Raw genomic sequence first — 13,113 nt, 5'->3', positions numbered from 1 at the left:
GAAGCTCGAAGTAATCCTTCTGCGGTTTTGGCGTTGCATAAATATTCCTGAACACTTGAAGCGTAATCAATTCATGAGATTTTTACACAGTGAGACACATATGATATAATATGTGTGGCAATTTCTTATATTTTTGTAAGATGCAGGAGTATGTGAAAAAATCCCCCACCATGGATTGTTCTTCGCATGTCTACGAGTGTGGTCGGGGGCCTTTGGGGGCTAGCTATGCCATCAAATCTTGCGCCAGGTCCTCTTACATGTCTGGAAGTGTGCTGTCAGGTGCAAACAAACGACACGCGGCTCCGGAATGTGACCCCCTTCACGGAAGGCGCTTTGCTGTAGGCATAGCCCTGCCACCAGGAGTACCAGGGGTTGCCACGTGGCAGAGGTATGCCGACGGCATTGCCGTCGGCATAGCTCTGCGACGTGGCGTTGCGTGATTCGTCGGCGCTTTTGACGGCGCCGTCCGTTGCCGTCAGACGAAAAACACTGCCGACGGCTATACTATGCCGACGGCTGACGTCAGGCCGTCGGCATAGGCCCCTATGCCGACGGCTATACTATGCCGACGGTCTGACAAGACTACGCTGACGATATCTACGCCGACGGGCCTATGCCGACGGCAATCGTAGGCATAGATCTATGCCGACGGCTTAGGGGCCTATGCCGACGGCCCGTGGCCGTAGGCATAGAGCGCGAGTCCGGTAGTGAATATCAGAAATTGTGAATGGATCTGGAGCTCCATGGAACCTGAAATTTCAAAATTTCAAAGAAAAAGTCAAACTTTTAGGTTTCAAAAAATTGTGAAAAACAAATACACACATACCTATAGATGTATACCACTTGTCTATAAAGTCTCGTGGCGAATACATTTATGTGCGAGCTGCAAAAAATAACAAAACCATGTATTTCTAGCACATGTAGTACTATTCACTATAATAGGACGTGATTTTTTTATAAACTTACATCAAAATGTATTTCATAATGAAATTTTACACACGTCTAGTATACATCTATAAGTACTTGTGTATTTTTTCAGTTTTTTTTAACTTAAAAAGTTGATTTTTTTTTGAACTTTTGAAAATCTCAAGCTCCATGGGGCCCTAGAACCAAAAGGCCTCACTCCAACAATATTTTCTTTCTTTCGTGTAAAGGACAAGAATATATTATAAAAATGTATCAAAAGTAAAAATTGTATGTGCGTGTATGTGAGCATATGCAATTTTACTGTGTTAAAATAATATAAAAGTATACCAGAAGCGAATAACAGATCAAACAAAATATAAATTACACCGAGGTCTCTCGAACTTCTGGTTATGAGGCTTCGAACAAAATCAAATACCTCTATCTCCACAACATGCTTGCATATAGTCCATGTACCTCCTTCCTAGATGTAGATGCAATATCTATCATGTTTTGTCTCTAGATTGGCAACAAACATGTTCTCACCCACTGAGCTAAAAACAAGCCCATTGGATTGCCCTTGTGTTGACATGCATCACTCTTCAATACATAACTTTTTGAATCATCACACAACTTGGAACCCTCCCCTTCTATGTCATCCACGACCAATTTTGGCTCCCCCTCTCGGTCAGATTCATTATTACTACCTTATCTACCCTCTCTTTCTTCTTTCCTGGATTACAGGAACTCATCATCTTCACCTATCTCTCCAAACCCTAAACCTTCTTTCCATTCAACGCTCCAATGGTGGGAAAGATCTCTAGACCCCCTGCCCCCGGTTCACCACGCAAGTGGCAAATCAAACACGATTGAAGGATGAGAGCAACGATGGAATACATGGGCAAGAAAAAAAACGCATCATGGGAGATTAGAAATCGCTCCATGCACTCTCTTTGTCACTTGAAACCCTAACAACGGTTCCAGGCCAACTCCACCAATATATTTTCCCAATGTCAAAGATGTAAATAGTGAGTATGACAAATAGTGGCGGAAGCGTTTATGCGCTAAATTGTCCTATAACACACATGCCCCTCCAAATGCTACAAAGTGCTATTTAAAACATCGCTCAATATTCAACAATGCTGGTAAAAGAATACTAGCCTTCTCACTTAACTCAATGTGGAATTATTCTTATTATTGATGTATGTGAAGGGGAGTCGTTGATGTGGAGTTTCACTCGAGGAAGTAATACTTCATGTGTTAAGGACGACTATGCTGGAATACAAATAGAGGAATTTATTATGGTCGAGTCTACTGAAATGTTTTATAGATGCAATGTTTTTCCTAAGATAGCACATGGCGAAAGAGTTGGGTTTGTTTTGCAGACTGTTGACCACATGATTACATTGAAAATTGATCTTATACATACAATCTTATCATGGAATATATGACTTACACATATGTGCTAGACTTGAAAACTGGCGTGCCTGATTGTGGTTGGTGACATTGCTCAGGAATCATAAGAATTTTTCGAGAACTGATGGTAATAATATTAAAAAAAACCCTAAAAATAGAGTCTGTAAATATGTCCATGCTCACTAGCCTTATTATGCATTGTGAACGGTACCACAGAAAAACAAAGAAACTAGAGGATAGCCTATATAATTTCCAACAATCATAACTTCATTTCTCATTGTGTGTTGTTGCACTGCAAATCGGACACTATGAGGATAACAGTCATCAGAACGATTCTTCTTTCCTCTATGTCATAAGAAGAAACATATAACAAGAGAAAATGGGCGAAGAAAGAAGCAATTATGTGGTGAGAGGCAGCAACAAAAGAATCAAAGAAATTATTTGCCGTCTGCAAAACAGCCCTCCGAAACCAGTTTAAGAGGTGTTTTTTTATACGTTCGGCTACTGGGCTCGAAATCATAAATTAGCACCCAACGTGGGCTTTTGTGTCCAGCCCAGTTCTGGGCCCTTGACGACTTCTTCTTCTCTGTTACACGGCCTGCTCTTTATTTCACCAGATCCCCCATCGCGTCAGTGACTAGGGCGAGATGAGCAGCCGCCGCTGGATGACGAAAACCTACTCCCCGAGATCCTCCTCCGCCTCCCGCCGCAGCCCTCCTCCCTCCCCCGCGCCTCCCTCGTCTGCAAGCGTTGGCGCCGCCTCGTCTCCGACCCCGGCTTCCTCCGCCGCTTCCAGATCCACCACCGCCGCAGCCCTCCCCTCCTCGGTTGCTTCGTCCAAGAACCTCACGGTATCTCCTTTCTACCTGCTCTCAAGGCCCCCAACCGTGTCCCTCCTGGCCGCCTCTCTTTCCAGTCCGGCCACTATAACGGCTTTAAGCTACTCAACTGCCGCCATGGCCTCGTGCTCATCGCCGACAAGACGCGGCACCACCGATTCCTCGTGTGGGACACCATCACCGGCGACCAGTACCACCTAGCCATCCCCGCGCTATTCGACACGGAAGAGGTGGTGCTGATCAACGGGGCGGTGCTTCGTGCTGCGGGAGACACCCATCACTTCCAGGTGGTCTGTGTAGCAACACGCAGACTCGATCTGCATCGTCGACAAGCAGCGCTCGCCTGCTTTTACTCGTCGGAGACCGGCGCGTGGGGTAACCTCATCTCGACACCCATTCCGTCCGACCTCGACTCCCAGTCAAACCTTCATATCTACTTATTTGGCATCACAATTATGGAAGCGCCCGCAATGCTTCTCGGGGACTCTCTTTACTGGACTCTTACTGATGATTCATCAAGCATCCTTGAATTTGATCTTCAGAGGCAGAGTCTGGCTGTAATACGGATGCCCGAGGATGTGTATAAGTATGAAGGTCACATCACGGTTATAAGGGCAGATAGTGGTGGGCTGGGTTTCCTCATGCTGACAGACTTCACCCTGCAATTATGGAAGCGGAAGATTCATTTCGACGGTGTTGCCTCATGGGGGCTGGAAAAAACTATTGAATTGGACAAGCTACTTTCCCTTAATCCAGAGAAGGGCAGCATTATGATACTTGGGTTTGCTGAGGAAAACAGGATGGTGTTCCTGGGGACATTTATCGGCCTCTTTGCACTCCAGCTTCACTCATTGCAGTTCAAAAAGCTATCTGAAACCAAAAGAAAATCTCACTACCATCCATTTGAAAGTGTGTATACTGCAGGTAATAGCATGCCTTTCACAATGTGGGCATGACAAAAACAGGTTATTTTTTGGATAATTGGTTGATGGAATGTTGTTCACATCCTTTGGTACTAAGCTAATAATTCTAAGTAGTGTCATATCGGTTATTTATATTTCTGCTTCATGATCTCTTCATTATGTAGCGCTATTGTTCTGTGGTGGCATTCTATGTAATGCTTCTGAGTTGGACAAAGTATTTGTCAGCGGTATCTAGTACAGTACTACATGTCACCAGTTTTTATGTAGCCAGGTGGCAGGTTATCATTGTTCTAGTGTGGCGTGATTATTGTGATTGAAGCTGAGGGGGATTGGGGATTCCTTCTTTGTCGAGAAAAAGTAGCAACATTCTTTCGAATATTCTGACACTATTATTATTACTACTACTATTGTACAATTGTTACTATCATTGGATTTTAAGTCTAGCAGGCTTTCTGTTTGCAATTTTAGCATATGAAGATCCATAGAATAAAACAGGTAACACCAAGTTGAAAATTATCCGTATAATAATTGAACTAAATGTCATTTTTGCCTGCCTATTCACATATGCAAGAACATTATATGGTAGTGGTAGTGCATAGCTGCAGTGCAGTTTTTTCCCCTCACGATGAGATACTACATAACAGCTGGAAGTTGAAGATAACGACATGAAAACTAGAATGTCAAATGTATATAGCTTAATACATGCAGTTGGAAGCTTAATGCTAGTTACAGTTCGGTCATTCAATATTGTTAACCCTGCTGATCTTCTAATATTTGTAAATCCACAAAAATGAAAGGGTTTCAAATTTAGGAATGTCAAATGTATATAGCTTAATACATGCAGTTGGAAGCTTAATGCTACGTACAGTTTCGTCATTGAATATTGTTATCCCTGCTAATCTTCTAATGTTTGTAAATCAATAATAATGACTTGTTTTCAAATTTACGAAACAATTGAGGATTTTATCACTTGGAGGCGAGTCCTGCTGTGAGTGGCAAGTCCATTGGCACCAGCATTTAAAAAAAAAAGAGTTCATTTCATATTTTCAGCCTAGATTCATTTACTAATATAATCTTAATCTGAATTTTCATGATCACTTCTGTTGCTAGGATGTATTAGTATGAGCATATCTGTTATGTTTGATATGGCGTGAAATGAGTAATTCTAGATAACTTATCTTTTCTGATTAGCCAATTGTCTGAGGCTGCATGTTCTTCATTTTTATGTTATTTATGAATATAATGCTGTTTTGAGGGATATTCCTCGAAGTTGACCAGAAGTGTGGTTTTGTCTACCCATTCCTAATGTTGTTTAACCCAATTTTTTTTTCCTTTCTAAAATTACACCCATAGGTTTATCTGAATATCTCCTTGATGTCTTCTCATATCTACTCGTTTTCTTTTGGAATATAATTGGTTATTTGACTTATTATCCTTCTAGAAACAGATGTTGGAGGTGAACATGGTCGAGCTGAACTTTTGAACAATGCTTAAGGTGACTGGCTGATCAGATACACTATCATGATATATTGGTTGATCAGGTAAGCTTATCTTCTGCATGTAAGTTGATGTATCTGAAATGTTACTTTTGTTGTAAAAGATGCTACTTCTACAAGTACCAAATGTAAAGAGAGGACTCCCAAGATTCTCCATACGAGGCTTTACTAAACCGTTCCTCACCTGGCTACCTCCTGTCATGCTCTCATGGCAGTCTGCTTCCTGGATCTCTTCTGTATGTGCTGCTTCCTCATCCCTTCCCCAGCAGCTTTCCATCCGCTTCGTAATGTGCCTTTACCCAGCTACTGGATTTGCTTTTTAGCTTGCCCTCCCTTCTATCATACTGCCTTGTTGCGGGTTTACTTCATCCTTAGTTCTCTAGTTCCTTCTGATAATGCAAGCGCTTATCTCCCTCTAGCTTCCCAGATGACAGTTGACTTGGGACCCTTTCCCTTTCCCATTCCTTATTGCTGTGTTCGTGCCTCCTCATAGATGAGAATGCAATGCTAAGTAGTACTCCCTCCGTCCAGAAATAGTTGTCATCAAAATGAATAGAAGGGGATGTATCTAGACATATATTAGTTTTAGATACATCTCTTTTTATCCATTTTGATGACAAGTATTTTCGGACGGAGGGAGTAGTACTATGCTTCTTCAACATTTTCTGGTCTTACTTTTACTGGTTGGTACATTACCTTTTGATTTTTAAATTCTTTATGTGTTCATGGATCTATCAAGTCCTCAGTTTTGATTTATATATTATCCATCTACACAGTTTATTGATAACTAAAAATCTCTTAGCATTTGGTTTTGAATTCCTTTGGTTATGCAGGCTTATAGCTATGCCATTTAACCTTGCTGCTCATTTAGGAATGTTATAATGCCTAGTGCTACATTTTAGACTGTCACAATACTCCAAGAGTATGTCCTCATTAGATCTTATACTACTATTTGTCGTTTTTCCTGCATTACTAATTTCTTATGGACAATTATGCTATTTAGCCTGCTTGCTTAAATATTTTCTCAACATATACTCCCTCCATCCCAAAATAAGTGTCTCAACCTTAGTACAACTTTGTAAGGTTGAGACACTTATTTTGGGACGGAGGGAGTATTAGTTTGTCTGTCTAGCTGCACACACGTAATTGGTCATTTGGCCATTAGCCTACAATATAGCTTGTCTAATCCAAACAGATTATTACATGGTTTATGTGCAGTCTGATTTCTTCTGTTTTAGTTACCACAGGTGCTTAATAAATTTTATTGAACACATGATATAAAAATTACATGGCTAGATTCATCACCAAAAGTGCTTTCAACAAAATTGCACTTCTTCATGTTTTATATCATATTATCATCAAGACTAATGGTTAAAGTTTTGCCTTTTATGCTGTGCATAGTCTTATAAAAATGGACTTCTATTTGGAGTTTTGGACCAAAGTAGTATCAACATATATGCCAATCAGATAAAAATCAAATGTTTCTGTTTACTATTACATGAGCTCCTCATAGTCAGTCATATCCACATGCACATCATAACATAATGTTTCAAACTATCTCATAAGGTAGGCTGTTCAGTGTTTGACTCCAAGGCCACTGATCATGTAGCTTCTCCTTTAGTCAAAGCAAGAAACTTGAGGATATGTTAACAATAGAAGGCATACCAGTACAAAATTACTTATTTATTTTCAACAAACCACTGTCTTATTGATGTTCGCAATTTCTATTGTTGGTTTTGTCCAGTAATGCTGAGAAGATTCAGCTTTGTGCTTTTGGCACTAGTTCCACAGTGATAATTAAGGAATGCTAACTACCTAAGTCATACCAAAGTTGTGAGATGACTGGGCCTGGGATGCCTCAGGCGAAAGCCTAGTGCCAACCTCGTCGGCAACGTCGATGGTGACGCCTTCGGGAGCCGCTTCCCTTCATGGAGGCGTCATTGGGGAGCTACCGTTGCCCGCCCTTTCCTGTGCTCTGGGCGAAAGCCTCAGATCCTTCTCTTGTGCGGTGGAATGATCTGTGGCGGCGACCGATGCCTTGGTCATCGTGGTGCTGATGGTTGACCTATCTCTTGGGGTCTCATGGCGGTGGTGAGGTCTTGGTGTTTAGTGCCCTTTGAAGGCGCCTGAGGTTTTGTTGCATTGCATAGTGCTCTGGTTCCCTCTATTTGTGATGGTGGTTCCCGCTCTTCGCGATCTGCCCAGTGGTGATGGGTGCTAAATTCTTGGTGTTCGCTGCTTGTCGTAGCTCGTTTCTGGTTGTTCCTCTGTTGTTCCCTGTCACTTGTGTATGTTGGGTGCTACGTGCTGTAGCTACTGTGTTGTATCTCAATCTTGTTTTATGGAAGTGAAAATGTTTTAGGCCGGCTTTTGTCCGCTGTAGCAGCTTCAATAAAAATTTACATATTGGTCTCGGTGTTTGGCTGATGATGTTGGTTGCTCTGCAGGTACCTGGAGTTACCGTTCTGGTGGCTGAGATGCAGACGGCTTGTTTGCTGTAGGTTCGCTGTAGTGGACTTGTAGGAATTAATTTGAACATTTTGTTCGCTCATGACTATAATGTAATCTGAACATCATGTTAATTCACGCATGTAATGTATTTTCTGTAAAAGTTAGTTAATTGGCATGAAGACACAGTGACTTGCTTGGATGAATTAGACCCGTGATGTCCCATGTGTGTGTGCTGAATTTTTATCCGCTTCTCAGTCTCAGTAATGAACGTTCAGTTATTCTGCTTTCTTTCTTCAGACACGTGGAATCAGATGAGTTATGTTATGTTTGAACTATTTTAGTCATATGGATTAGCTTCTGCACATTGATAACCGCCTTTATTTTTTAGATTCCGGGATAAAAATTGCAGTGCTCGGCCCAGGTGAAGCCCAGTTACATTACACACGGTCGCATTACACACCACAATCTGATCATGCACACGGATCAAGATGAAAGCATATTGGTAGCTTGTTATGAAATTGTTGTTTGTTAACATTCAGCTCTGATTTGATTTGATCTTTAAATGCTTCCTATATGTAGATGTAGCTTCCCATTTGACTTGGTTGTAAGGACAGGTCAAGTCTGAAACATTCAGAGATACATAGTTAACTTTCAGCTCTGATGCGGATTCAGAGCTGAGAATACAAATTCTATACCACACCAACTGATTCTTGACGTGCATGCATGACTCGTTTAATTACTTACATCCAAGAGATATCTTAAGCAGAAGCATGGAGCATCCAATTTGTACATTCAGCCGTTACCTATTGGGTCCATTGGGTCGATGTCACCCATTGGGAGATTGGTCCGACCCAAAATTTCAAGGCCCTATCGAGGTGTATGTATTTTGCAATATGGAGGTCAGATGCACTATGCATTAGTACCCTAGTGATTGTTCCCGGTCGCCTGATCACTGATAATGTCCTAGTGGCATATGAAAGTGTGCACACTATGAAGAGGAGGAAGAAGGGAAAAAATTACTCTTGCGCAGTCAAGCTAGATATGATGAAGGCCTACGATCGTGTCGAGTGGCATTACTTGGAAGCTATACTAATCAAACTTGGTTTCAGCATGATTTTCGTCAGGCTAATTATGAAGTGTGTGACCTCTGTACATTTCTCTGTCCGGGTAAATGGTGAGCTCCTGCCGTGCTTCACTCCTACCAAAGGACTTCGACAAGGCGATCCTATTTCGCCTTATTTATTCCTGCTTTGCGGGGAAGGTTTTTCCTCATTGCTCAAGAGCTACAATGGAGGTACTGTTGACCGGGGATTGCGTGTTAGCTATCGATCTCCTTGGGTCACTCATTTGCTGTCTGCAGATGATAGTTTGATTTTCATTAATGCAAAGGATGAAAGTGCTCTAAGATTGAATGAGATTCTGAGAATATACGGTGACGCTTCATGTCAGCGTGTTAATTGTGACAAAAGTTCCATTTTCTTTTCTACTAACACACCTGATTCTGTTAAGATTGCGATGAAGGCTTCTTTGAATATTCAAGTGGAGGCTTTCAGCGAGAAGTATTTGGGTTTGCCCACTGCTGTGGGGCGCATCACAAGCGGGACTTTTGATCATTTGGGAGAGAGAGCTCGTGGTAAAATCCAAGGGTGGTCGGAGAAGCTCTTAGCATGTGCTGGACGCGAGACACTTCTGAAATCAGTCATACAAGCTATTCCGACGTACCCAATGAGTACTTTTTTGTTGAACAAGAAGGTTCGAAAGAGTTTAACTTCTCCCATGGCGAAATATTTTTGGAGTAGTTCACTTGACAAAAGATCGATGCACTGGGTTTCTTGGAAAGAGTTAGCTACACCCAAGTGTAATGGGGGTATGGGGTTCAGAGATTTGCAGCAGTTCAATCTTGCAATGTTGGGCAAACACGGATGGCGTTTTTTAACAAATCCAAACTCTGTGTGTGCAAGAGTTCTAAAGGGGCGATATTTCCCAGATTCTGATTTCATGCAAGCAACGACACCAAAGACGGCTTCGGCTACTTGGAGAGCCATTATTGCGGGAAGAGATGCCCTTAAAGTTGGTTTGATTACACGTGTAGGAGATGGCTCTACCATATCAGTGTGGACTGATAAGTGGATTCCAGGTACGATCACTATGACTCCTATCTCAAGACCAGTAAACACAGGTGTAGAGAAGGTGTCTGATTTGATAGACACGGCTAACTGGACGTGGCGACAGGAATTGATTCAGGATATTTTTGTTGCCTCCAATGCGGCTGCCATTTTGAACATACCAATTCGGCAAGGAGGGGGACATGATTTCCCTGCGTGGGCGTTTGACAGATCGGGTAACTACACTGTTAAGACGGCGTACCGTGCTCTAGTGACTCAGAAAGAGCGTTTCGCTCTGGAAGAAGGGACGGCTACCGAGACCTCAGAGACTGATAAGCAGATGTGGAAAGCCCTATGGAAACTAAATGTGATTCCAAAAGTTAGAGTGTTCTGGTGGAGAGTGCTTAGGGGGATTTTGCCTGATGAAAGTACGCTCAAGTATCATCATATTGCAGATATCAGTAGCTGCAAAGTGTGTGGGTCTGGGGAAGAAGACCTGCAACATGCTCTCATCTCCTGCCCACATGCTCGTCCATTCTGGGAGGAGGCATGTGCATGGTTCAATCTCCGACTACCAAACCTCTCTCAGGATTCATGGGCACGTGATATCACATGTGGCCCAATTTTCACTGTGGATGACCGGGCTAAGATCACAACTATTATGTGGTCTATATGGCATTCCAGAAATCGGATTAAACATGGGAGATAGGACGGGATCCAGTCTCAACCATGCGAGCAACAAAAGAAGCGATAGCTTTGTTACAGCTTCCTAGGAAGGAGGCTTTGGTCCTGCCGGGCTTTGGATGGTGTCCACCTGATGTGGGTGTTGTTAAAATCAATACAGATGGAGCGCTGAATTTGGCAGAAGGACGAGGGGGTGCAGGTAGAGTCGCCCGTTCGTCTAATGCGTTTCTGGGAGCATGGAGTAAACCATATTTAGGGGTGTCTGATCCCCTCATCATTTAGGCCTTTTCGCTGCGAGAAGGAGTTCTTTTTGCTACACTTCGAGGCTTCCGGCATGTGATAATAGAGGTTGACTGTTTGGAGCTGGTGACGCTATGGAAAACTCGCCACAATTCCCGTTCTATTGTGGCTCCGATCTTGTTAGAAATAGGAGAGCTTATTAGTTTTTTCACTTCCTTTGATATTGATCATGTACACAGGGCAGCTAATGTGCCGGCACATCTTTGTGCAAAACATGCGTGCACTTTGAATGTGACCGAAACTTGGCTTGCTGAATCCCCTAGCTTCCTTATGACCAGCCTTCTGGCTGACTGTCCGGGGAATGCGTTTATCTGAATAAAGCTCTCTGATTTGCCCGCAAAAAAAAAGAACAGTTGGAAGCAGCAGGGTTTCCCTGCTGTAGCCAGGGTTTCTTCCTCTCGGGGCGATTCCGATCGCCGCCGTTGAGACTTTGCCTTCCCTGCCCCCGTACTCCTCCCTGGTCCTCCTCTGACGATCGAGAGCTGCTAGTCTCTTCGGTCCTGGGTGGGGCGGGGGAGTGGGAGGTGCCTAGGGTTCCTGCAGAGGCCCGGTTTCATTGTTGATCGGGTTAGGGTTCGAGGAGTAATGGCGTCAGACGGAGCATCGGGGTTGCGTTCAGGACCTACGGATCCGGATGATGTGACGGCACTGATGAAGGAACTAGGTCTTCGGGAGGAGGATCTAGATGACGTGGTGTTTGATGAAAAAGAGGCCCCGGTAGAGGCGGCACAGTGGATTGCTCTCACTAGGGTTCACTCGCCAAAGACCTATAGCCAATATTGGTTTTTCAAAAACATGAGGGCCGCTTGGGATCTTGCTCAGGAGGTGCAGTTCAAGCCTTTGGAAGATAATCTATACACGGTGCAGTTCTCTTGCTTGGGTGATTGGGAGAGAGTAACACGTGATGGTCCATGGCACTTTCGAGGGGATGCTGTTATTATCAAACCGTATGATGGATTGGCTAAACCATCAACGGTTTTGTTGGATACAATTGAGATTTGGTTGCAGATCCATGATGTACCACCCTTATACGCTCATCTTGTGCCATCTTTAGCAGCAAAAGTCGGAGAAGTCTTATATGCCGAGCCACAGTCACAAGATTTCACGGGCAATTTCCATCGTGTATGGATCAGGATCAATGTCGACAAGCCGCTGAAGAATGTTGTGTCGATGATAAGGGATGGGAAGCGTCAAATATATAGGCTAAAATATGAGAAACTCCCGATTGGTGTGCGGTTTGTGGTATGCTTGGACATCAGTTCAAAGAACATGGCAATGGAATCCACCCTCCGTCATCCTTGGTTTTCAAAGATTTGCGTGCTTCTTGGGTTTTCAGAACCGGACAGGGGCCGGGAGGTGGTCGAGGCCGTAGAGGCGGCCGGAGAGGAGGTCGTGCTGGTCGTGCAACCGAGCCGCGCTATGATCATGATAAGGGCGGCGACGGGAAAGAGGGTTTTGGCAGTGCGTCAGATACGGTTATGAATGATGCAGACAATAACAGAAAGAGAGCGCCGGCCCAAACACAACATGTGATACAGCCGGGGAACAATGCAACGAGCGACACAAGCCAGGGAGCGATGCTCTCGCTTCCAGCTCCCTCAACGGTTCCAGCTAGTCCGAGCAGTAAACAGGACCAAAAGAGGACCAAGATGAGTACAGATGCAGGGGAGGATGATTTGGAAAACAGTGCCGGTCTTGGCAGGATCGTCTCTTCATTGGCGGGCTCCTTCGAGGGGCGCTGCCGAGCCCAATGAATATTTTCTGTTGGAACTGTCGCGGTGCGGGCAAAGCCGCGACAGTTTGAGATCTTCGTGATTTCGCGAGGCAATTTGCCCCTACCCTTTTATGCATTGTTGAAACACAGTTGGAAAGTGGTAGGGTAGAAGCATTAGCTGGCACGTTGGGTTTTGATAGCGCTTATGCTGTGATCAGTAGAGGAAGAAGTGGAGGAATAGGTTTGTTTTGGAACAATTTAATAAATGTTGAAATTCTTGGT

The 13,113-nt window shown here is 43.6% G+C and overlaps 1 protein-coding gene across 1 annotated transcript; it reads left to right on the top strand.

The window, feature by feature from the left end:
* Window positions 1–2,259: 2,259 nt before the first annotated feature.
* Window positions 2,260–8,306, top strand: LOC125517009 (putative F-box/kelch-repeat protein At1g15680). The gene is made up of 4 exons (XM_048682245.2): window positions 2,260–2,275; window positions 2,961–4,082; window positions 5,523–5,622; window positions 8,025–8,306. The coding sequence occupies exons 1-3, from the start codon at window positions 2,260–2,262 to the stop codon at window positions 5,573–5,575; spliced, it is 1,191 nt and encodes a 396-aa protein (XP_048538202.1). The 3' UTR covers window positions 5,576–5,622; window positions 8,025–8,306.
* The last annotated feature ends 4,807 nt before the right edge of the window (window positions 8,307–13,113 follow it).

The sequence above is a fragment of the Triticum urartu genome, chromosome 6A, assembly GCF_056163025.1.
Source record: "Triticum urartu cultivar PI428250 chromosome 6A, HENAU_Tu73, whole genome shotgun sequence".
Classification (NCBI taxonomy): Eukaryota; Viridiplantae; Streptophyta; class Magnoliopsida; order Poales; family Poaceae; genus Triticum; species Triticum urartu.
Note: the sequence above shows the minus strand (reverse complement) of the source record. Positions and strands in the feature narration are given on the sequence as shown.

Bases quoted from the DNA above. Each gene is read 5' to 3' on its own strand.
- LOC125517009 (XM_048682245.2), top strand. The intron at 4,083-5,522 runs GTAATAGCATGC...TTATCCTTCTAG, and splicing joins TGAAAGTGTGTATACTGCAG to AAACAGATGTTGGAGGTGAA.